The sequence below is a fragment of the Zeus faber genome, assembly GCF_960531495.2.
Source record: "Zeus faber genome assembly, chromosome: 9".
NCBI classification, from domain to species: domain Eukaryota; kingdom Metazoa; phylum Chordata; class Actinopteri; order Zeiformes; family Zeidae; genus Zeus; species Zeus faber.
This window is the reverse complement of record NC_137197.1, coordinates 5,511,282-5,538,197: the sequence shown is the minus strand read 5'-3', so window position 1 is coordinate 5,538,197 and position 26,916 is coordinate 5,511,282. Positions and strand designations below refer to the sequence as shown.

At 46.7% G+C, this 26,916-nt stretch overlaps 1 protein-coding gene across 2 annotated transcripts in view; it reads right to left on the bottom strand.

The window, feature by feature from the left end:
• Positions 1-26,916, bottom strand: part of aplp2 (amyloid beta (A4) precursor-like protein 2) — a 68,800-nt gene that overhangs the window by 29,923 nt on the left and 11,961 nt on the right. For both annotated transcript variants that reach the window (XM_080006233.1, XM_080006234.1), the window contains exon 2: positions 913-1,086. In XM_080006233.1, coding sequence (XP_079862359.1) covers positions 913-1,086 — 174 coding nt within the window. The remainder of the gene's footprint in view (positions 1-912; positions 1,087-26,916) is intronic.

Genomic DNA, 26,916 nt, shown 5'->3' with positions numbered 1-26,916 from the left:
CTGGAAAGAAGCCAGGTATTCAGGAAACAAACATCTTCATAAAAATAAACAGTCCCCCCACGCATCGGAATAATATACCCTGAGACGGGTCAAAAGGTAAAATCTGCATCCTCTTCACAAATAACTAATAAATGGAATCCGTCAAAGAAAACAAACACCGATGAGGAACTTGGCGCCAAGTTGCTCCGTTTTAAACTTTGTCAGCCGGAGAAACCACGCGAACCCTGCGACTGTCTGTTGCCATGACTTCCCTGGCCGAAACGAGCCTCTCCAACCGACGTTTCCATTGAGGACCGCAGCAAGGTCTGCGGTTCTCAAAGGACGTCGTGTGATTTTCAAGTGTGGGGATTATCTTGCTGAAAAACACGTCGCACTGTTTGGCCCTGTGTGATCCCTCAAGCTTACTCCCTGCATCCATCCAAAAGTCAGTGCGAGAAACACGACAAAAGCCATCTGACTGACGCTCGCGGGGAAGACAGAGTTCCACAGTTCCAACGGACAGATCCAGAGCAGTGGTTCTCAACTGGTGGGTCCCGATCCAAAACAGGGCCGTGGGTGCATTTCCAGTGGACTGTGGGCATATACGTTGACTTTGTCAAAGCAAGGCGTTCACCTGCCTGACCAAACGAGCCTCTTGATAAAAGTGTGTTTTGGAAGATCTGGGAATTTGTTTCGATACATTTAATTGGGTGTTGCACCTTCTGTTTGGTTCATGACATCATGACTCAAGACAAATGTGGATCCTGAGGCGAGGCCAGTTGAGAGCCACAGGACTCCAGTGTGTACAGAGTGTGTTTGTGGTAACTAACACAGTAGAGGGGATGACCGACACTGACCCTTGACCCAATGACAGACGCTCATGAGACTAGTGTGTGTGTGTTGTGTGTGTGTGTGTGTGTCATGGTGACTCACTTCCTGGCAGTACTCCAGCACACCCTCCTTGGTCCCAACGCAGCTCTTGGTTCCGGAAGGGTCCGGCTCCCAGCGGCCAGTTTGGATGTTGACGTGCATGTTGAGCTTCCCGCAGAACATGGCCACCTGCGGCTCTGCGACGGCAAAGCCCGTGCCTGCGTTGGCCGCCAGCGCCTGAAGAGAGAGAGAGAGAGAGAAACGGGGGGGGGGGGATACATTACATTTACATTTACATTACATTACATTTAGTCATTTAGCAGACGCTTTTATCCAAAGCGACTTACAATTATTCAAACACCGACGGACGCAGCCATCAGGAGCAATTAGGGGTTAAGTGTCTTGCTCAAGGACACTACAGCATGCTAGCAGGAGGAGCCTGGGATCGAACCAGCAACCTTTGGATTACTAGACGACCAGCTCTACCTCCTGAGCTACCATCCCCTAGGATACATTATGATAAGGGGTGGAAAACAAGAAGGACGCTGCTTGGTTCTCTTGTGTGTAAGTGAAAGTGGAGGTCGTTCTGGGTCAAGTTTTAAATCTGAAGTTTGTAAAATTCGGTCCGCCCCGATCGCAGAGGAGTATTAGAACATGTCCTTCAAATTCCCCATGGAGGTTTTACTTCCCCGCAGAAGCAGGTCCTGCTTCAGTACAGTCAGTGCGGGAGCAAACAAGGTATTAAAGGAGGGAGTTTTGGAGATAGGGGAACATCAGCAAGCAGCCCGGCTGTACATGTAGTTGCACTCGTACTTTATTTCCCCTCACATAGCCCAGTGTGTTTTCACCCTATTTTACATAGTCTGTATGACTTTAACTACATTTTGCCATGTCTGCGAGTCGTGTGACTGACATAAACATGTTGGCTATGAAACTTGTACATACGTATACTGTAGAGGTCCAAATGAGACAAATACAACTCCAGCACTTTGCCCTTTGGGAGATCACCACGTCTCAATTACTGCCCTTCCATTTGAAGAGTCACCCCCATTTTTCTACCTGAAGCTTCTCCACTGTTCTCTGCCGTCCATAGAGAGAGAGAGAGAGAGAGAGAGAGAGAGAGAGAGAGAGAGAGAGAGAGAGAGAGAGAGAGAGAGAGAGAGAGAGAGAGAGAGAGAGAGAGAGAGAGAAGAGAGAGAGAGAGAGAGAGAGAGAGAGAGAGAGAGAGAGAGAGCTGTTGTCCATCAAGCTTCAAAGGCCAGGGTATCCTCAGTTTTGGGAAGAATTTCGCTTGTCGGTCTCCCGGGACCGGAGGCCAACTGTGAGGAAAGGGTGAATTGCTTCCGATGGTAAACACTGATGACTTCTGATCCCCTGAAACCCCCAAATCAACTGGGCACCGACAGACACCGCACAGCCCACGATAATAGGTGGAGGCAGCGTGTTTAACCACACACAGAAAGAGAACTTTGATCCTGTGATACCTTGAGGCCACTTGTCTTCTGGAACACTGCAGCACGGTTTCCCTTTGGGGGAAAAGAAATGCAACTCGCCAAACCTCCTTCCTGTCCTCACACACAAACCGGGCACTTCCTGTTTCTGTAGCAGGAAGCGGGCACGCCCGGCATGGACATTCAACAGGACACAATTAAAAGCAGAACAACATTCGACCGGATAAAAAAAGAAAAGTGTCTTGTCGGTGCCAGTTGGCCTGTACAGCGGACAAGCACCACAGCAAGGCCAACTAAAAGACAAACACCCACGGGAAAGCGAGACAGCGGCCATCAGGGTCAAGAGGGGTCGACTGAGTTGAACCCCACGAGACGACACTGAGATAAGATCCTCGGAAGAAATTCAGGCGTTACGGCAGCAGAACATTTGACAGAATCGTGCAAGTCAAAGTCAGAGGGCTCAGAAAAAAGAAAACAAAAAAAAAAAGGGGGGGGGGGGGGGTCAAATAATACATACATATCTACAGACGTGTGTGTGAGAAGCACTGATTGGTTGAGCGGGGAGCGGTAGGGTTGAGCGTTACAGATGAACCGACACCCAACAACATCAACAAAGACCCAAACAGCGGAAGAACACACGGACGGAGGTTTGGGGCAGTTTAAAGAGCAACTTAAGGATGAGGTTCGTCAATACAGCCGCCTGCTTTCCTTTTCCTGTACATTATGGTCTGGTAAATGCGGCTGCACCTCCTCGAAAAATATTTTATACTCTAATTCATCAGAATTGATACTTTAAAAAGTGTTTCAGCCTTACTCTTGCTGATGTCTGTTTTGCAGACGGAGATCGCGGTGTTTGTCCTGTTGCCAGATTGATATTGCCCGTTTCCACTGAAACAAATAAAATGAGTTAAAATGAGCATTTTGTGACTTGGCGCGAAAAGCGCGTTTCCTGGAAGAAATGCCTCGGAATCGATGGGAGTGTTGCTGTTTTACTTCTGACATGTTTTGCCAACATTGATCGCCAGCACGAGTCAAATGGGAAATTCAAAGTCTACCGATGACTTTTTGATGCAGAGACAAAATATTATACGCAAACAGTTCACTCAGCTCAGGTTTGGTGAGAATATTGTAAATGAACAGAGTCCTTGTTAAGGTCAGTTTGCAAACAGAAGGAAAGGTTTTTATTGGTATCTGTGGCCGTTTCTTTTTTAAGACAATCTTGCAATGGTTAAAGTAATTACACACCCAGATTCCGTTCCACAGTTCAGGAAATTGTCCTCTGTAATAAAATGCTGAGCAGGACATGACTTCAAACCGCCTCTTTGTCTCTTCGTGGAAAGAGCCGTCAACTCCTTTTCGGGGCTTTTGTCGGTTTAACCACAATGAAAAGCAATTCCTCCTCGGCATGAGCAGGCTCCGATGTGTTGCGTGTGGCCGTGATTTCTGTTGAGCGCTCTTCTTTATTTACTACTTGCTGCTTTAAGCCTGCTTTATAGTCGCCGCAGCCGCAGTGTCGTTTAATGCGCGCCGCATCAATGCGCACTCGCGACAGCGGCGTACGCCGATTTCTGTACATCCGCACCGCGCCCTTCGCGTTATTCGAGATGGGCGTGTCGTGTTCCGAAGGAAGGTTGTGCGAAGAGGTCCGCAGGTACAATCTGTACGATTCATCCGTGCCTGACCCCCAAAAATAACCAGACGACGTGGAATTCATGGAAGGAGATAGCGCCGCCTCTGTCCAAAGATTTGGACTATTTTACACTTCTCTGCCATGTTTACAACGACAATCTGCAAAAAACTCACGACTATATATAAAAAAATCTGCCCTGATACCACAAATATACATACATTTAACACTTGCTGTATTAATTCAAATGCTCTTTTCTAGTTATTCACATCCTTCTCTCAGGACTTCTTTGTAATGTTTACAGCACCTTCTAGTTTCCCCCGGTGGTTTGTGCACAGCGCCCCCTATCAGGAGAATAACACCTCCACATCTACACGGCAACGCATGACGATATACATATACATATACATATAACATATACATATAACACCGCACGGCTCGCCTTCAGCGACTATAACGGAGTCTTCACACTGTGTTTTGTCTTTACTGCCACCCGTGGTTTCTGAGAATACTGCAATGGACAATGCGCGGACTATAAACTGCACACGTGAAAGCATAAGCCCTTTACTGCTGCTAATAATAAGACCATGTTAAACATTGGATTTCTGAATTCACTTGATTTGTCGTGCAGACCACACACCAACCAGCAGAGATCAACTATTAAAAATACACACATTTGTTAGGCAAGGCGCGCACACACACACACACACACACACACGCACGCACACGCACACGCACACACACACACACACACACACACACACACACACACACACACACACGAAGTGGATCAGCGCTCCGTGCTTAATTGTCGTTATGTCATCAGTTGGGTAAACAGGCTGCTGTCCGAGGGGAGGGATTGACAACTGCTGCACTCAACCCCAGCTCAAAGAGCTTCTGTTGCTAGTGCCTCAGACCGAGGGCGGTCCAAGACCCCTGGCACCCAGAGGGCGGTCCAGGACCCCTGGTACCCCTGGTACCCACTTAGCAGAAACATAACGAGGCTCCGTGGCGTGTAATCAGCGGTTTGGCTGCAGCGCGTGATGTTCTGTGAGGTTGGGCCGGCTGCTGTGCCCCCGGACTGCACAGGCACGGAAACAAACACACACACGCAAACAAACAAGCAAACAGACATGCAGGCATGTACACACACCCACAGACACACAAGCAGCCATACGCCAACAGCCCCACGGGCCTGTGTAGATGCATGAACACACACACAAACAGAAAGAGTCGTTTTGTAGTTGTGCATGCAGCCATCACAGAGTGTGTGCAAAGGAAGACATGGCATGACAGACATGGATATCTCTCTCTCTCTCTCTCTCTCTCTCTCTCTCTCTCTCTCTCTCTCTCTCTCTCTCTCTCTCTCTCTCTCTCTCTCATCTCTCTCTCTCTCTCTCTCTCTCTCTCTCTCTCTCTCTCTCTCTCTCTCTCTCTCTCTCTCTCTCTCTCTCTCTCTCTCTCTCTCTCTCTCTCTCTCTCTCTCTCTCTCTCTCTCTCTCTCTCTCTCTCTCTCTCTAAGTGTGTTTGTTGTATTGTCTGTAACTGTGAACTAGAGAAAATGTTAAAATAAAGATGCTTTAAAAATCAAAAAAAAATCTCTCTCTTCTCCTGCAGCAACTTTCTTCTCCTCCCACTCATTTCTTTCTGAGGAGGAAAAGGAATGAGTTGGAGGGGAGAGGATGGAAAGACGGGTGAAGGAAGGGAAGGACAGAAGGATTGTTACAGGAAAGAAAGACGAGAGGGACACGAGAAGTGGGATATATCATGTTTTTTAAACAGTATGTGATGATATTTGTGTTAAAGAGGGTAACTTACGCTCTTTAAAAAATAACAGACTACATTCAATACATACATTCAATCTGCAATATGAAATTTGAGGATTTCTTATATTAACAAAAGGAGAAAATATACAGAGTCACAGCGGTAAACCTTCCAACCAGACAGCGGTATTTAGGAGAGGAACAGATGAATGACGGACAGAAAAGCTGGCGGAAGCAGAAACAGATCAGGGAAACCTGTGAGGTGTTTTCTCTTCCTTTAACTTAAGTAATCAAAGAATCACAGGAAATGGAACAAACAAACAAAACAAAACACCTTCTCTTGCTTCCCTGATTGTGCAGGGAAGCAAGAGAAGGGAGAGAGGGTTACTGCCCATGCTGAGGATCCACTGGATAGTTCTGTCTGTTGTTTGATGGGCAGACTAGTTCTTGTCACTGGACTTAATGAAAGACAAGAGATCTAAAGATCTAATTATCAAAAATACAATTGTATTAATTACCTAAGAGCCACAGTATGCTTTTCAGATATTGTGTCCCTGTCAAACTGATGAGCCCGTGGGCTGAAAAACACAGAATACTATCTCTGCTGTTTTGTTCTCCACCTGTGTGGCTTTGGCCCCGCCAGGTGACCGCGGCTTAGAGTGTCTTATTCACCCACGGTGATGAAAACACAGAGGGGGAATGAAAAGCAGTGCCAGCTGACAGCATTGCCTTAAATCGGGAGTCACGTGCCCGGATTTGAGTGAAGAGCTGCTCTTAGACTGTGGCGCACGTAAGACCAGGCCACAGGGGGCAGTAGAGAGCACGAGCTGATGAGACTGACCTCCAGCTGGGAGGACACTGGGCCTCAGAACAAAGGCACGTTTGTCCACCAGCCAAGGCCCCCCGACCTTTATACACACACACACACACACACACACACACACACACACACACACACACACACACACACACACACACACACACACACACACACACACACACACACACACACACACACACACACACACACACACACCTGTAGGTCAGTTGAGTTTTATCATGAAATGAAGACATTGTTGACTCCTTTCCCAGCACTCTAAATAATGACATCGTATGACATAAAACTTCACACTATGTCAGCCCCGAAACATCTGGGGGAGTTTGGTCACATGCTATCCTTTGACCACACACAGAAAGAGATATTTAATCATATCAATATATAAACAACAGTTTGATTCTTTAACACGGGGTGTTGAATTTCCCATGATTAGCGTGGTAATAAACTGTGTTATTGAGTCACTCTCAGATGTGATGTCCTATGTATGTGTGAACACTTCCCAATATGTGTGAGGACGTTGGGAGCAACGTGCAGTGGGAGAGTGAAGCCGTCAGGAAGAGATCTCACTGTTGCCCTCTGCTGGCTGGTTGTGGAACTATGCTGAACCGCATCGCCATCAAAATGATGAATGTTTTTGCAAAAATAAAAAATACATGTTATTCATGAACAATTTGGCAAATTGATGTTGTTACGAAGCAATTTGCCTTTAAGCTACTTGAATCAGAATTATGAAGCTTATGCGTGAGATTGTTTCATTAAATATTCTTAAATTATAAGATTATGGTCTGGGCATGCTTGATATTTAATCATTTTTTGTTGAATAATATCAAAGTGTAAAAATGAAAGTTTTATATTCAAACCCCAGATCAATATTGATAGAAAATATAGCTGCAGGCAGCAATACACTGGGTCCAGGTTCGCAGCCTTAAGATACAAATTACAGTTTTCCGAGTTCCCGTAAAACACACCATCACTTCATAACGGCACCAATAACAAAGTTTCGAGTTCGCATGGAACGTAGCGTCAGTTTGCGCTGTTGCTCGTCTTTACATCAGCATTACAACTAAAACGAGTTACAATTCTCCGAGTTTCTACTGAACGCAGTATCGGCTGAAGTGACGACGCGGTGACGACTCTTTGTGACTAATGATAGTTTTCAGAGTCCTGGTAACACACAGGATTACTAGTACAAGACGACACACTTGTTGCGTGTTATTACTTTGACCTCAAAGTAAGAACGTGACTATTTACTTCCTGTAGTCCACAGAGTCCTGCCTCACGGTGTCTCTGTGGAAGGAAATCACTCCGTGTGGAAGTTCCCAACAACACGGTTCCATTCAAACGGATTGCACACCGCATGTCCCTCAGACACATTTCCTAAACTTTTTAAACTTTTGGGACTAAAATAAAACGGACACGACTCAGACCTGTTGTTCTGGAGCTGCAAGCAAACTCCATGTGTGACGACACAAACACAGAATGTTTTTGATTGTTTTGGACTCCTACAGTTTGTGTTATGACTGGCTCCAATGCCGCAAAATAAGGAGGGACACGGCACCGCATCTAACAAAAGCGGTCAAATCGAACCGAATGCATTTATTTACCAAAAGAGCAAAAGCGATAAAAAAATCTAAGGAAAAGCCCCGCCCACGTCACACAGGTAAGACGATACGCCGACACACACGCTGTCGTCTACACCATGCACCTGGCATGATGCGCGCCCAAAGCCACAATCTGTACTGTATATAAAGCGTTGGATGATGATGTCACAAAGGGCCCAGCTCCACAATCTCATTTCGCTCCATCACCGGACCGGAAGTTTTAGAACGTTATGCAACTTCCTGGAGATTTTCGTCCAGTTTTTCACTAATTCCTGCTCCAAATGTAGATCGGCACAGATCAAACTTGAACCGCGAGATGTCTGAGACGTCCCAGTTCTCACGAGACCTCAACCATGTCGGTGGGTTTGGCGATTGTCGTGTTCCAGACAATTTTAGCTGGAAAATAATAGGAGAATAAAAACAATAAAAATCCGAGCAAATACCGGCCGGAGCCCTCATTGCACTGTGTGAGGTGGCCAACTGTGGACATTCATAGTACAGTAAAAAAGATATTTGATGATATAGAGTATATGTATAAAGTATCTCTCCATAGATAGATCACCTCTCTCAATAGTTATTCTAGTACTGTATGTGCATGATTGCAGTTTATTGCACGACGCAGACACCGGTTGCGGAGCATTCGTCACGTTAGCCTCTGCGGCTGCAAAATGCTCCGGTGTTTTTAGGGAGTCGGCGGTTGGGGCAGGAGAGCGAAGGGGCCTGCGAGGCAAAGCACTTCAGTAAACATGGAGCTGAAGGAAAAAAAAAAAAAAAAAAAAAAAGACAAGAGGCTGACTGGCATGGGGGTGGACATACAACACATGGCACTGCGACGCATCCAGACTGTATTGCGGCGTCAGAAAGAGAGAGCGAGGAGAGGCAGCGTGTGAGCGCGGCGGAACAGCCGCAGCGACCGCGTGGGCCGCCGGGCATTCAGAGTGGGAGGGCTGCACCCTGCTCACATCACGGCGTGGTCAGTTTCAAACAACTGCTGAGCTGAAGGGAGAGGGAGTGTGTGTGGGTTGCGTGTGGAGCCCCGGCTTGTTCAGTTTGTTTTAGACGTGAGAACATGGTACTGGCTACGTATAGGAAATAAATTCAGCTTTATAAATCATATTTTTTCCTACCATGTTTAAAAGGAAGAAGGTATCATGCGTACCTCATATTGCAGTTTAATTTAACAATTGAGCGCATTGAATATTTTAAGTCATTTAAACAGTGGACATCATTGTATGTTGTTTTCATTTAAGACCACAGGCAAAAGTTCCTTGCTTTAAGTGTTTTACAGAATAAATGGAAAGCAAAGTTCTATTTGGCTCCCCCCTTCTTTATTTTAGTTTTTTTTTTGTTCGATGATCCGAACACAAAAAGTGCAGTTTATACAGTATGTAAACAGTTATCTGCTTACATATTATGATCGTTCATTTTTCTTAATTTGGCTGTCTATATCCACCGACTGGCTGATTTGTTTTTCGACCCAGCCTCCAATTAGTGCAATATTAAAAAGAGGCTTTTACAAAATCGCTGTTAGAACACACACACACACACACACACACACACACACACACACACACACACACACACACACACACACACACACACACACACACACACACACACACACACACACACACACACACACACACACACACACACACACACTTTCCTTCCCTGGCCTCCTAACTTGCTTTAATGTGTCTGGCGTCCAGCCCGCCAAACCTAAATGAGGCAGACCTAAACACAGACACTTAGGGAGGTGAATCGGAGGTTCTGCTTCCCCTGGTGGCATTACACGCTCCACCTCTCATTATCTGGGCAAGGTCCAAACTAGCTAATCCCCCTTTCTGTGCATGTTCTGGAATCCAACTCTGCTGATCACGCTGTCCTGAGTGGCTGCGCTAAGGCCACACACGCACACAAATTGAGCCATACGAGGGGTGGATTGAGTAAGCATGTTCTGAATGCAAATATTTTAGTTTGGTCTTAATGCCGCTCCAATACAAACACAGAGAGCTCCCATGAACGGCGCCATCAGCTAAACTAGTCACACAAGAGGCCATTAACATGATAATAAACGGGTCACAGAAAGAGGGGACGCTTTGAACACAGGATAAGAGTTGTAAACTGCCTTTCTTACGCAACAACTTCCGTCCCAACAGCTGCTGACGGTTCAGCCATTCACGCATTTGGGACGACGCTTTGGAAGGCCCTTGGCTTACAGGTTATAAAAATAGCTTAATTATGTGTCTGCCCCCCTCCCAAGATGTACTGGGGAGTCCTTTCCTCCACCCCAACACCCCTCCACCCCTTGTAAAAACAGTACCGGTCAGAACCTGTTCTTTTCCCAGAATGCTTTACTACCATGTGACCCTGCAAAGGAATGCCTGTCATACTTAAGCTGCCTAATCCCAAACTCTCTGGTGACTTAGTGCTTAAACAAGATAGGCCCGGAGGGGTTGGAAAGTCAGGGGACAGTGCGACACACACACACACACACACACACACACACACACACACACACACACACACACACACACACACACACACACACACACACACACACACACACACACACACACACACACACACACACCTGTTGCGCCAGAGTGTTTTTACAGCATGTGTACGTCCTGTGGAAGTGACGCCTCTGGCCCCCTAGTCAAGAGACGGGCATTTTCCAACTAGCTGGATTTCTATAATAACATGACATGACAGCATTTGGCAGGCGCCAAGTATATTTACATACATTGTACAGAACCACATGTATTGCACTTGGCTATTTTTTCCAATTTTGACAACTGCATAACACAACATGACATCAATCCGTTCACACTCAGGGAAATGACATGAACAGTTGAACACATTTGCAGATTCCAGAGCCAATCAAAGCAAACCCAAACCCCTTTCTATGCTCTGACGCCAGCTGCTGATTGGTTGACAGGACAATGGTCACTGTGCACACAAATGACCGACGCGGAGACACTTCCATTATAAAGCACACATGCAGTAGCAGAGAACATTTACATATATAGTTAAACAACCCCCCCATCTGAAGGGCAGGCAGTAAAAAAGATCACAAACAGAATAATAAGAAGAATAAAGGTGTCATGTTGTTAGTCTGAGACAAAAGGCCAACCATGCCACACTGGAATGTAAATCACCCAAACGGCCTTTTGTCTTCCGTGCAGCCGTTTTGGAGCTGGGGGCGGCGGCCAGAGAGCACTCTGGAACCTACCCTATGAGTCACCGCACAGCAAAGCATGCTGGGGGACGGGGGAGCGGGGGGGCGGGGGGGATGGGAGTGCCAGGGATGGCTTCACCGCAGCGTGGAATTATGACAGGAAAAACAACACCTAAACGTCCGGTTCACGCGGAGGTCTGAGTGCGAGCCAAATCCTTCCTTCACGTGGATTTCTCTTTTCGAAACACCCCCGCCCGCTCCCACCCCCACCCCCACCACATTTCCTCTTCCTGCTGCAGAATGCACAGTTGTTCCTTTTCAAGGGAAACAGCTAGGGACACACGGGGAGCCACTGAGAGGGTTGAATTCTTTCAAAATGGAAAGAAAATGACGCATAATTCCAAACCGGTACAGCCATGGCAGTAAGAGAACACACGCCGGCAGGAACCAGAGATTGATCCTCCCAGGAACATTAGCATTAGCTGTTTTTTTCCTTGTTTAACATCCACTCTTATAACAGTTCTGTAAAAGGAAGCCGTACAGGTGTGTGTGTGTGTGTGTGTGTGTGTGTGTGTGTGTGTGTGTGTGTGTGTGTGTGTGTGTGTGTGTGTGTGTGTGTGTGTGTGTGTGTGTGTGTGTGTGAGTGAGTGAGTGAGATGGGCTGGAGGTGAAGCGTGTGCGTGTATCTGTCCTCCACCGGTGTGGTCCATTAACCTTCCATCATTCACCGACAGACATGACGGGTGAGGGGGAAAGAAAGAGGGGATCAGGTACAAGGAAAGAAGAGGAGGATGATGACAGAGGAGAGGAGGGGAAAACACTGGCACCGGCACCACAGAGACCGACGTTGATGGTGGGGGGGCTGGTCCCAGCACGCAGCCTGCTCGGGTCCGCCTGCGTTCAAACTAAGCCTGGGTGTAATCCTGTCTGCTTAAGCAAGTGCTCGATTGAACATGTCTGTCATATAAAGACCATGGGATTAAAAAACGATGGGCTATAAAAAAAAAAAAAAAAGAGCAATACAACGGCACAATGTTCGGGAACGATTTCTGGTGTGACGCAACGCGGCAGTGACTGTAAACGCGACGGGACCGACTCCACCGGCTCCTGCACATTGCACGCGAATGGGTTTAAAATGAAGGCGCGGTCTCTCTCTGTGCGTTCTAATTGATTGTGAAGGATGGTTTCGGCAGACACAATTAAGAGCTGCCCGTACTTTATTTAGCTCCCATTTAACAGGTTTGGTTCCATTGGCAGCATTGTTTGGGAGCCCCACTAAACCCCTACCGCGCACTTCTCTGGAGAATTTTTGACGTCGCATTCAACTCTGAGATTTTAAGCCTATTTGGCGAAAGTACATCAAGCACATTACCCTGAGTGCTTCGTCCACAGCTTTCCTGTTTGCCTGGCTCGCGGCTGACGTTGACAAGACTCTGCAGGGAGTAGTTTCCTTTTTATTGAGGGAACCATGCGGTGGAATTAAAGGCGCACGTAAACAAACGATCAGAGCCCTCCGCGATACCTGGCGTTCACCACTGGAGACGGGCGGTGATCGACGGAGCGAGGCTCGGCAAGGGAACAGAGAAGCAGAAAAACTCCTAAAATATATACATCAGGTTTTTTTTTTTGCCGTTCGAGTGGCAGTGTCATTCTGTTTTTGATGGAGCGACATGACCAAAGCAAATGAGACCGTCCACAAGAGGACTGACAATTTCTCAATTTTTCGAAATGTTTCCAACGCCACTGGGTTCTGAATCCCTGTGGCGTACAGACCAAAGAGCAACACTTAGACAGGCACTATTACTTACACATGATCTCATCACTACAGCGCTCTTTCCAAACCACCAACGAGTCTGACTTTTCCCTTCAAAATAACACGCCACCGGAGACTCGAGCAGCACTTTGCGATAAGAGGCAACGGTGCTCATGGGAAATGCGGTCTTTAACCGGGGAAACGCAAAACGCTTTCACAAAACAGGACCAGAGGGGAGATCTGCGTCCGACTCCATTCGGGAATCAAATTTATTTGACCCATTTAGAACAAAGAAGGAATGTGACTCGGCGCATTTAAAGGTAGGACGAGAAGAAAGAGAAGGGTTTGATTCAAATCGACACGTGTTTTCATGAGCATTAGACATGCGCCAGTCAGGAGGTCATGCCAGTTAGACTCCTACACAGGATGGTTTTTGGAAGAAAATACCAATGTGTACACTGCGGAGACGGATGGGCGTAGTCTGTCAGTCTGTCTTTCAGGGATGGTGTTGATTGGGGGCCGGTGGTGGTGGGCGGGGGTTAACTTGGCCCCTCTCCACCTTACAGGACAGAGATGTGAATGTCGACTTGTTCAAATAGCCTGTCACTATGGCAACCCTACACAAAGCATCCCGGCTATTCACAAATAGATTCGCACAATCACACAAACACTGAGGCTGCAGAAAAAAGTGGGGAAAAACAAATGAGGGAGATGGAGGAGAGGAAGACAGAGGGATAGAGAGAGGGAGCAAGAGAGTAGAGCTGAGAGAGCAGGATGACAGGTCATCGAGAGGGAGAAAGAAAGAGAGAGAGATAGAAGACAAGAGGAGGAAGGGCGCAAAAGAAGGAAACAAGGGATGGGTGATGAAGGGAAGATGGAAGAGGAGAGGAGAATTGTGGAGAAGAGAGTTGTTGAGAATGGTAAAGGTGGATTTCACACACACACACACACACACACACACACACACACACACACACACACACACACACACACACACACACACACACACACACACACACACACACACACACACACACACACACACACACACACACACACACACACACACACACACCTGCTCTGCCCTAGAGAGACTTCCTGCTGCATTTAGCTGCACACTTTGTCCTTGTGTGCGAATACAAATGACCCTCCGTTCCATATGTTCACACACACGCACACACACACGCACGCACGCACGCAGCTGTGCGTATGAGTGTGTTCAGAGCCTCTCATCGAGTGGTCCTGTGACAATCGACCACTTTCTATACAAATCCATTTACCAGTTAGTCATAAAAGTTCCATTTGAGCTTGAGTGTAACCGGGGCAACATGTTCAGATAAAACCACGGACGGCTCCATCCTTGCCGTGGATCAGAAAGGACGGCGAGAGTCCTTCGAGCTCGCAGTCCGGATGGGTGAAAATGCTACCTGAGATGATGACCATGACTGGAGGGCATGCGTGTGTTCACCTGCACATGACCAACACAGCCCTCTCAGATGCTCTTTCAGATCGGTAAAGTTGGAATCAAGCGTAGGAAATTACGATCGTTTTTGCGGGTTTTTTCCGTCCTGCTCTCATGTCTCTGCTATAACTACCTTAACATCTCACACCTCTACTACAGCTGTATCTATACTAATTGCATGCATATAGATAATCACATGGGCTGGATTAGACTGAGTAAATAAATGCTATTTTCACTTCCTCAAACCTGGCAAGTTCAAGGCTGTTGTGTGAAGCAATGTGATTTCCTGCGTATGAACGGAGAGTTCAATGAATTGGCCTACTCTGTTAAACCATGAGAATCCCTTCCAACGCCGCTTCAGCTCTAATTATATTTATCTTGGCATTGTCCGTCCTGCACGACCATTTTAGTTTTAGATATTTTAAGGAGCGACACAGTAACTCGAGCCGCCGTACCGCATGTAACAGTAGAGGCTTAATATTATAGAGGCTTATTAAAGGCTGCACTGGGCCGCCAGGCTGTGTGAACAGGAGCATCAGCTAGATTTCTTAAACGTAAGCCTAAGCGGTATGTAAATGCTGAGGGAAAATGAGGATGAGAGGAGAGATGAGGCGGTCAGCACAAGGAAAACGCAGTTAATTAGAGCAAAGAGCTTCTTTCCGGTGACACTGTGTTTTTCGCTGGGGAAAAGGTTTGTCTGGGTTATTTATACACCGCTCGGTCAGGCCTTCCCCACTACAACCCAAACACAATTAGGAAAAGGGGAAGGAGCTCAGATTGGACCTTTATTACTTGGTACAATTTTTGTTACTTGGCCTGATTCTTATTTCACTCTGTAATAGTGTCAGTGTTTCAATGGAGAGGTTGGATCTTCAGTGGCCTTATCGTGGCAGCCAGGCAGTTCTCTTTTAACATGTTTTTCTGTTGAGTTTTAGAATGGTTTTGTTTTTTTTTATGTCTGTTTTATGTTTTCATCTTGCTGCAGGAATTTCCTCTGACAGGCTATTTGAACAAGTCGACATTCACCTCTTTCATTTTTTAATCTTAATTCAAATTAGTAAACATTGAATAACCTTCAGTGTAACATCAGCAATATCAACCCCAATCTGAGGAGAACATTCATATCCTCACTCCGCTTTAGTCCTCCTCGTTCATTGAATGTCGATTTTAAAATCCTAACCGATATTTGAAGGAAAATAAATTGATCGCCATAGTCCTCTGTATAGGCAGATACCCCTATACTAAGGACAAACGCACACAAACACACACAAAATGTCCAGATGTGTTCTTGCTCTGACCCAAACATGGCAAACGCATCGGCGGGCAACCTGGCCTGACCCAGATATCCCAGAATTCATAATGAACGGAAACCTGACACACCGAATGCAGGCAAACCTAAATATATTGTGTCCACGCTGCAGCAGAGGACCCGGCGGCTGCCATTACGATGCCTACTGCAGCTGCTGTGTCTTTTGTCCTGTTTTCATTTTGATTTATTCATTTCAGAGTAGCTGCCACTGAAGCGAGGAGAGAGAGAACAAGTCCAAGTATGAGGACTCCCCACCCTCCCGATCCCCCAAGGGCTGCACACAGACTAGTACTACCTCTCTGGAATATTAACCCATCATCCCCTTTAACTGTACTGTGGTTCCCCCATTGCGACCTTACACACACCACAAGGCGGGGAGGGGAGTTAAATTCTTGTCTACCGAAGATCTTTGACCTCAACTGTAGATATTTTCATACAGACTACTTGGTGACCTGTCAACATTCAATTATGACCTCTTGTCCAATGATACAAAATCTATAATCAACCCCCCCTTTCACATACAGTAAAACAGGCTGTCAGGAAGTTTACGTTACTTGGGCAGTCTGCCATAATCTGGGGCATTGCACTATTCTTACCTCTCGTTAAGAGGCTTCTGCAGCAGCAGCCAAGAGCTTCGCCGTAGTAAAACGGATGACACCATGATGTGAGCAGAGCAGAGACTGGGGAGAATTTCTGCTTCAAAGAATAATAGTCAGACTCCTTTGACCCTCTCCATCCAGCCTCTCCTGTCTGCACCCGCCTCCTCGCCCTCACCCCCTGACAGTGATTGGACTAACGAGAGGCCCCCCGGCCCTGCGCTCACCGTGGGCCTGTCAGACGCCTCCCAAGGTGCTCGATGCCGAGCCCCTGCGAGTACTACAGCAGAGCCGAATCACAGCAAATTTGCTCTCCTGCCCGGGCCCAGCCCTCAACCCCACAACTCCCCCATCGCTCTGCAAGGAGCCAATGGGCACGGTTCTGGCACATTCTAATTACGAGATATGCCGGCCTGGCTGTCCTTGTGGTAAAGTTTTACCAACACAAAAAACTGCCAATTATAAGCCAACTGCATTCCACCTCAATGACAGAAAATACACATATGTAATGATAAAAGCCTGAAGATGTGGGACCAAATCTTGGTAAAAGTTGGAAACTTTACATTAACTCTAGATCAACCTTGGGGTCACTTGATGTGCATTGAATCACGGGACATGTAATGTAATGTTATTTTTTTTATACCGGCAGTTTATTTTCTATGGCGAGAAAAGGCCACTGCAATATATCCAGTGAATATAAAGGGAATTGCGAGGATGGTCACATGACTCATGAAAATCACGCTTAATAAGACAGGCACTGTGAACGGCTCTGAAATTTGACAACAGAACTGCCTCCCTCTGTTTAAGTAAGTCAACAGAGGCAGACAAGTGTGTGCTACAGTGATAAAGGGACTCTTACACCCAAGGTTTTTACCCAGAGCATGTCATTTAGTTGCTGCTGTGCAGGCACATAAGGAGCTATTAGAAGCATAAAAAGCTATTTCTGCCAGGGAGAAGAGAATTGCTTTTCATTTTGCATTGATGACTCAAGGACTATAACGACTGAAAGCCGTTTTCAGGTATCCACGGCCCCCAGCCTCAGCAACATGTAGACAGGAATCCTGCATGGTTGGGCGCTGGGCAGACATGATAAGAATCGCTCCAGAACTGATAACAGTAAATCCCATAAAGTGGTTTCTATAGAATAAACAGGTCCATCATCCTGGACCCTGAACTTCCTTGGTTGCATACCCCCTCCATTCCTTTCATCCTTGCTTCCTTACTCCCTCCTTTCCTTTCCGCCCTTCTGTCATTTCATGTTTCCCTTCCTTCCTCCCTACCTCGGTCTCCCGTGTGATCTGGTCTCCCTCTCCCCTGGGGCCATGCGATCTGGTCTCCCTCCGGTCCTGCTCTCTATCCAGGATTATGTAGCACGTGGTTCTGAGCGGATTACATCCCTGACATCAACATGCCAGATGTTTGCCTCTAAAATAGAACAATCCTCATCACTAAGTCAGACAATGCTTCCAACCCCGCCCTGGCAACCCGACACTGAAATGTATCGCAGGCCCACACCTGTTCTTGGGCGTAGGTCTTGGTTTTAACAGGGGGAAAAGCACCTATACTGTATATTCCTCTGTCTCAGGCGTCTCTGACCTCACCGAAGCAAGGAGCATTTCGAAACACAAAATACACGATGATATGCATTTTCTGCTTCCCAATTAGCGTTAGGAGTTTACTTGTACATTACAGCTCACCTTTGATAAAATAGTTACATTTTTAAATACTTGATTTCATCCTATGGCTTGTAAAGCTATTGCCTGCAGGTGAGCTAACTGTAGTTAATAAGGTAGTGCTTTGGAGGCCACTGAACTACAGATCCTCAACTCCCTTTCCCTTTCTCCCGTTCAAAGGGAGTCTTCATTACCTTGCTGGGGGGGGGGGGGGGGATTAACTATATTTCTCTCGTGGTCACTTCATTGCTATTCTTCTTGTGCCCTGGATTTCTTCTCCTGCCCCCACCTCTCTCCAGCGAGACGGAACAGAGATCAAACAGCCGATAACCCAGCCACTGCAACGTACACATTAGTGTGATTAAATTGGCCATCGCTGGTCCATTTATTAAAAGCCTCTCAGTGGTAAAGTGGGGGAGGGTTACATCTGCTATGAAGCATGGCTGCAAGTGGACAGGCTGTCAACTTGCAGACACACACACACACACACACACACACACACACACACACACACACACACACACACACACACACACACACACACACACACACACACACACACACACACACACACACACACACACACACACAGCGCCTGACATCACCAGGGTAAGAGGAGTTAATGAGCGTTAGAAGGGTGTTTCTGAAAAGAGGCTGGCTCTCCGCTCCAGGGAAGGTTACATCTGTTCGGATGAGGTTCTGCCGTTCTGCCTTCTGTTTCACAGAAATATAAGTAAAAGTAGTTTAAAGTCTTAAAAACACAACTTGAGTAAGGGTAGGAAAACACAAAGGGGTCAAATTAAAAAATAATGGATTGCAGCCACCGATCGCGCCATGAATTGTGCATCAATTGCGCCGACTATCTGCGTCGTCTCAGCGTCCGATTCACAAAAGATATTGCGCTCATGATGTGACGGCGCAAACACCCTCATAAAGTTTTGTGTGAGTGCAATTTGCCCTTTTTTTGCATCTGATTGTGGATCCGTGGAGATGCACTGATTCAAACATGTTATACTTTTAAATTAAAATTGACTTAGTATTTTTAGGTTTATGTGCAGTGACTATAAAACATGTAAATAGTATGAGTAAATCTATAATAAAACTTACTCTCCCCACACCGTTAATTTATAACATGAATAACATGTGTATACAGTTGTGGTGTGGGGATGGTGTAGTTTGAGCAGCCACACTTGTCCTAGGTCTCGGTAATTGGGGCCCATCGCTGGTCCAGAGAGGTTGCAAAACTGTTGCCGTTGGTTGGTCTAATGAGTGACAGGTAAAAACCCCATCCCCACACACACTCAGGAGAGGAGCCCTTGTCATGAAATGTGTCCATCTGCTCCAGGCTTGTTCCAACGGGCCCACTATCTACAATGAAGTGCGTGTCCGAAACCCTGTCGTCTGTGTCTCTGTGCTGGAGGTGCTTGTTTCGTTCCACAAGGAAACAAAGTAAAATACAATAACCTATATCTAAAATAAAAACACCATCCATCGCTGGCGCAGCGTGGGCCACGGTGCAGCAGCACTAGTTGCACCATCTGTCGGTACTTACGCCACTGGCTCCCTCTTCATTATGCATGGTGACTCCCTCTCCGTGCCCCCCTTCGGATGGCGCCCTAGGCAGCCGCCTATGTTGCCTATAGGGAGCACCAGCCCTGTCCCTGACAGTAATAATAATCTAACTGCGTGTTCGCCGGTGCTTGTGAATTGGACGTTTTTTGCAGTGAGGCTCGTTTGCATAGACAGGGGCCAATTTTGCTCTAAAAATGCGAACAATACCAAATTTAAATACGTGCAAATTGAACCACCGCACTGAGACGCTACTTGCGTGGCAGAGCACTTAGCTGTACATTTTACCGTTGGCGGGGGCTTTGTGAATTAGACGCTTGCTTTCTGTGTAATTTGAGCAGGTTTAGGGGTCGCAAAAGCCGCGCAATCCTTCTGTGAATTCTCAACAGAGTCACTTACTGTAACAACTCCAGTTCATTGAAGTCAATTGTGTTATTATCTCAATTGTAATATGGTTTATATTGTAATATCACTGCAACGGAACAAGTCTAGCAACTGGTTGCAATCTGTTCCGACCTGATCAAAGAAGGGCAATGAGATTGTTGTTCGACAAAGGGTTAGTAACTCGGTAAAAAGTAGCTTATATATTTGACCAAAAACTACTATCTACAATTTCTGCGTAAGACTATTCATTACCCCTACCACCCCACCCCTCCTGATGGGGCCGAGTCTCGAGGCTGCGGAGAGGAGGATGGAGGGGTCGACGGGGATCAGCGGCGGGCTTGAACCAGGCAGCGGCTACACAGGAGATTTAGGGTTTAGTAAATTGTCAGGCGGGGGCTCAGGTTTTGTTCAGAGACGCGGGCCTGTGTTCTGTGGCCGCTGACTGTTTCCCAGTGTTGTTTCAATCAGCAGTTTTAAAAAGGAGCAGGATTAGACACAGGAGTGTGACTCTCTCGGCAGAGAACTCGGCCGCTGTAATCTCTGCACTGAGGAGATGGATTTGGGAGAAATGACCTGTGCCCACTTGCTCAGCCTCCCTGGAAGTTTTATTTATCCATCTGTAGAAAAGCACAAGCCATACTATTGTAGAAATGGCATTTTATTGTTTTGTAGAAAACCAAAATAAATGTAGTTTAGATGCCGCATTGGCTGTGCCTGTGTAATCCGTTTAATGACACAGGCATGTAGAAGGGAAACACTGTTAAGAAACAGTTTTTCCACCTCAACAAAATACATCGCTCTGGCAAATTTCTGCTGTCGCTTTGGCATATTGTTGTGTTTAAACTTCAGCGGGGTTTTTCTTTTATAATCTATGTTGTGGTTTTGAAACATTTTTTGACATGTGCACCGGCATGCGTACATACATGTTCAACCACACTCATCCATTCATTCCTCAATCTGCTTCAACCCTCCTCTCTATCTCCCTCTAACATTTAAGTATGTGGAAAAGCCCAAAACCGCGTCCCGTCTGCTGTCATCCCTCCCACGTTGCGTCTGGCTGACTCTGCACTCATTGACATGCCGCTCCACATGGACATTGAGCCAGGCAGACTTTACCCTCAGTGCAGCAAACACCCCTGTCACTGATGACGCTCTCTCCCGGCAGCCTGGGAACCCCCAGCCCCCTCCCAAAGCAGGAGGTGGAGGGAGTGCGAAAGAAAAAATAGTAATGGAGAGAGCCGAGCGAGGAAGGAAATGATGTGCTAGGGTCCGTGTGAACAAAGAGAGGAAACAACTGAGAAATGACAAGCGACATCTTCTAATTAGCACCATATACGCGCACACGCACACGCACACACACACACACACACACACACACACACACACACACACACACACACTTACAGCTTGCGTGTCCACTGTCATGCACTTTATTTGTTAGACAGTACAAATGGAAACAAATTTATGATCACTCATGCTTTTATCTCTGGCACATGAAGTACTTATCGCCCTTTTCCCACTTGTAGACTCTGCTCATTTTCATCTCTTCTCCCTCTGCGGTTGTTCTCTATAAATGCCATTCTAGCATCTAGAGTCTCGTAGCGCTGTATCGTGGCTTTCGGGCGGGGGGGGGGGGGGGGGCACAGCTGTCTCAAGGACAACACGGAAAGCCTAACCTTCACCAGCGGCTTTCAAGCAGAGAGACGTGAGGAACAAAAGACCATAAGAAGCCTTCAAAACATCAACGTCTTCCTTTGTCTACAGAAATGTGTTTCCCACATATGGAGATCTATGATTTTCGCTGATCTTACAATATTTTTGACATTTTATTACATAAAATACTGATATCAAGCTACAGGCACATGTTTAAAATGTCATTGTAATATGCATTGAAGGATATTAGTAATATATTTGCAATATATTGCAGAATATATAAACGTTATAACAAAATATTTTGGCCAAAATAACACTTAGTTATGTATTTAAAATATACCTGATAAAGAGTAAAATAAATCAGAATTTCAAGAATGGCAGGAAAATGGGCAGTTGGAGCCAGAGCAGTCAGAGTCAGCAGTCAGTCAGGTGCAGTGCCACATTAAGACTGTTGTTCAACCTCGTAGAAAACATTCTGATTGGTTTGCAGGATTGCAGTTCATTGCCTCCATGCTGTTTGCACAGCAGGGTTAAACAGCAGCAGAACAGGCTTTGAATGAATAAGGAATGAGACTGCAGGAGGAGCCGCGTCTATAAGTACAAGACAGTGTTTGACCTTCAGCCTGAAGGTCAAACGCTGTCACCCTGGAAGGGAGTTTTCGGAACACACGCACGTCAATCCCAGGAACAATGAGAAATGTTGTTGCTGTCTGTTATCAGACCCAGTTTCCCAAAACATCACTTTGAATTCACGTGGCTTTCCTTAGCCATTTGGTGTGTGTGTGTGTGTGTGTGTGTGTGTCTGTGTGTGTATCTGTGTGTGTGTTTGTGTATGTGTGTCTCGTCTCCTTACTACCACCAGGAGGACACGCTGAGACCGGCAGCTCATCAGTCATGTCCCTGCAGAGAACAGAGACTTCACAGCAGGAGTCTACATTCAAAGTAAGCATCGGCCAGACGCTTCCTGTGCCAATCCCCCCGGAGCCAGCCTCTGCAGGCTCGGAAACCCAGCAAAACTTCCACCCAGCGCTTGATCACTAGGCCCGATCCGGAAACCACCCTACTGCATTATTTCATTTGACCATCACTTGATTATTTTAGCTGTGTCTAACTCGAACCATGTTATGAGAAGTCTGAAGCTTCTTTCACACATGCACTCCAGACAATGTCTGGATAATTTCAGGTTTACAGCGCATGTATGAAAGCAGCTCGAGTAAGATTGTGGCTTAGAAACAAGATTCTTATAGAGGGGTTGTCGTACCTGCAAAACACAAGGTGTGGATTTGCCAGTTGTGCAGTCATGTCCTATTCTGTTGGTGCAGCCATCTTAGGCGGCGCAGATTTTCCCATTATATACGAGAGAGTTCTCTGTCCCTCCACAATGACAATGCCACTGCCACTGCCACTGCTTGAAGAAGCATGAAGAAACCACTCTACTGGATCCAAAATCCAGACTCCTAGTAGTTGGGCTACTAGGACTACTATGCAATATATTTCACGATGGATGGACCACGGTCTAATTTTGGGGGTGCAATTCTGTGGTAACTTTGAGATCAGTCACTCACGATCAGTAGTGGCTGTGTGAAGTTTTACGGTCCGTATCAATGTTCAGGCTGACTATTGCAATTCAGCGGCACATATAACGGACCTGCTACATGCTTCAAACAAAAGAACTACAACTTCACCAATTACACAAATCGCCATTGATTTTAATGTCGGATGTTAATGTGTATCATTGATAATTGTCAAGTATTGTTTAGGTACAGTATGTGGATACATAAAAAAAAACACAAAAAAAACTTCAAGATCCCAGGCCATGCGTGTGAGAACTGACTGTACACATAGTGGAACTCACAGCCTCGGTGTTGTACCACAACATGGCTTTTTTGTTGCCTCCGCAACGCATTCAAAATTCTAAATAAGGGCAGGATCCCTCTGGCCTAAACACGACTGAGCTGCCGGACCCTCAGCGAAAACGTTTCCTCATACGCAAGGAGAGAATCTGAGGAAGTCGGACCAGAGCGGTGAAGGCAGGGTGGGTGAGGGAATGGGAGGCGTGTTGGAGGCTTGGAGAGACAGCGGGGCCGCTTACGGAATGCTCTATAATTAGCTTCTGAAAGATCAAATGACTCTTAATGGGTTTGTCTGAAAAACAGCAGACTATTTCTGAATTCGCGCTGGGAGCCATCTCCATATCTCATCAGGCTAATGGAATTCTCCGGGGTGCTTGATTGGTTTTTCATCGCTGATCAAAATGGCTGATAAACGTGCGTGGAAGCAGCATTCCGGAGCTCCGCTTCCGTAATGAAAAATATTTAGAAATAAAAAAATTTAAATTTGAAATCCCTCCCTCCACTGTCAGACCTCCTTTGGGTGACAGAATAACTGTAATACGCAGCTGTGTGATGTCAAAATCAGCATATGATGTCATCTGGAGACAGAAGTAATCGCCCGACGCATCGGATGCCCGATGTCTCCACATCCACAGCTTGATGCGCTGCTTCCCACTCGGCCCGCAGCGATTTCCCATGGCTGCTGCAGAGAATGAGCTTTTAAAAACGTCTTTTGACAGCTAATGGGGAGCTCTACTCGTCATTAGTTAGGGAATTAATGAGAGAGATACTACAGGAATAATGTCAGGGTCGCTCCTCGGATCCAGCTCGTTCTGGTGGGGGGTGGGTAGGCCTGGGGCAGAATGCTAAATCCGCTCCTTAGCACCAGGACCCCATCGTAAGGAGTGTGCACAAAACAGGCTTGTGCAGCAGTCTCAATAGGGGCTTCAAGCGTCGATGGCTGCTGGGATTGCTACGGCGATCAGAAATAAATCTGAGTTGACGCTGTAGCCTCGGAAATCACATCAAAAAGCCTCCGGCATCAACGGCGGGTCGAGTGTTGGACAATCTGAACTTGCGGAGACGACCGCAGGGGTGTCTGGAAAATATGCTCCAAATTCATATAAAGTACAGAGTCATTAGACGAGGAAGTCAAGTCCACACGGCGCAAAAGAGCAAAGCAGAGATTTATTTCCAGTCACCGTAGAAGTCGATGCTTAAATTCCTTAATACCCCCACACAGTACACACACACAGTACACACACACACACAGCCTCCAAATACACAACATTAGAGTGAGCCAGGGGACTGTATGTTCTGTGTCTGGTTGCTGCTAGCAAGTGCACAGTGACAGGACTGCTGTGCTGCTTACATTAAACCATATTTATGACAGCATGCACCCGGGAGGCGGAGAGGAGGAGGAGGATGGAGAAAGAAGGAGTGAAACGCAGGGAGCAGCAGCTCTGGGCTCCAGAGAGGTGCTGGGAGCTGCACTCTTAAATAGTACATGCTACTCAGTGCGTGCATCTTTTTTACTTTGTGTGTGCACGCTTTATTTCTCTTGGTTGCCGGCATCCTCCCTGCCATCCGTGGGGAGACGCATCCGTGATACATGATGCAACCCCACCCCATACTCAATCTTCTGCCTGAGAACATTTTTTTTATTTTTTTATCTCTCTCTCTCTCTCTCTCTCTCTCTCTCTCTCTCTCTCTCTCTCTCTCTCATCTCTCTCTCTCTCTCTCTCTCTCTCTCTCTCTCTCTCTCTCTCTCTCTCTCTCTCTCTCTCTCTCTCTCCTCTCTTCTCTCTCTCTCTCTCTCTCTCTCTCTCTCTCTCTCTCTCATCTCTCTCTTCTCTCTCTCTCTCTCTCTCTCTTCCCCCCCCCCCCCCCTCCCAACACGCTATAAGCTCTCCTACGCTTTCCCTCCGTGAGTGCATGTGGGCGACAGTCTAAAACCATCCTTCATGCATGAGCACCACTCATTCAATTAATTAGAGCTTACGCAGACACTGTAGGTGCTTGCTGTGTAGACAGAGGGGGAGAGAGAGACAGATAAAGAAGAGAGGAGGGACAGAGAGAGTCAGATAAAGAGAAAGGGAGCGAGGGAGAGTGAGAGACAAAGCGAAAATCCAACCCTATACTTTCCTAATTCTATTTCCTTAACTTCCTTTCCTAATGAGAAAAGTCAAAACAGCATGAATCTGAAGCACACCTGCCTCTCCCACTTCCGCCTTGCTATTCCTTCTCCCCCGCTCCTCCACCAGCAGCACCACTTCGGACACCGAGTCCCGACCTTTCCGTCACAGCCGATCTGGAGTGCCGGTCTGGCTTCTCAGAGGAACTGGAGTTTGCATGATGAAGGACTCGCTCAGCTCTTGACTCCTCTCGGAATGCGCAGACTCTCCATAACATCAAGGCCAACCAAGCCAAAGAACAGCAATTATTTTGTAATGAATATCTAACTCTCCACCCGCCACAGTCTCGCCCTTGAGATGGACTTGACTAACATCATTAAGACCGTAATGTCGGGGTCAAAACGACGACAAAGAATCCATCAGAGACACCCGACAAGAGTCAACAAAGCAGGAAATAAAGCCTACATATGTCTCATACGGCCTACTTTAGCCCTGTATTGGATAGCAGACACCGGTGTCAGTAGTACGACGCCCCTGCCCGTGGTCCGCCGCCGTTTGTCCTTGGCCAGGTTCTCCTTGAGAAAGCGCTGTCTCAGGCGCGAGGGTCCATCACGGAGCCGGGCACAAAGCGTAACGCAGCCGCTCTCTGGGGGGATTCTGTTGCACCGCCGCTTCTATCTTCTTACTGCTCTGACATTTTCATCATCCACCCCCCACTATTGCTGGGCTCTGTGAGCGATAAAAAATAAACTAATAAAAGGGTTCCCGCTGAATTAGCCGGCTGTGTGCTACAGAAAAATCTACTATTGTGATAATCCTACAGAATGTTTTCGGGATATCACAGTATCTGCTTCGGGTATTTAAATCCCACCTGAGGTTCTTTATGTCAGACGATGCTGTAATTCAATATAAGGATTTAAACCCCCTTTGCGCTGAATCCGACAACAACCCAAAAGTCGTTGAATTTCTATGGAGGGCCGGGAAGCGCATGTGAAAAGCTTTCGCCCTTTATGAGGAGTAGAGGTTTTTGTATCTGACCAAGGGTCCTATCCTGCCAACCACTGTCCGAGTCAGTGTAAATGTGGCTTAAGACTAACATATAATATAAGGCTAAAACACATTTTCACAACTTACATTAAACCTTCTACATACCACTGCGAGAAGAGTTTAGGTCATAGGTCATTTCATTTAGTCTCCAAATTTCACGAGCGTACCACACGACTGGAGGAAGATCGTTTAT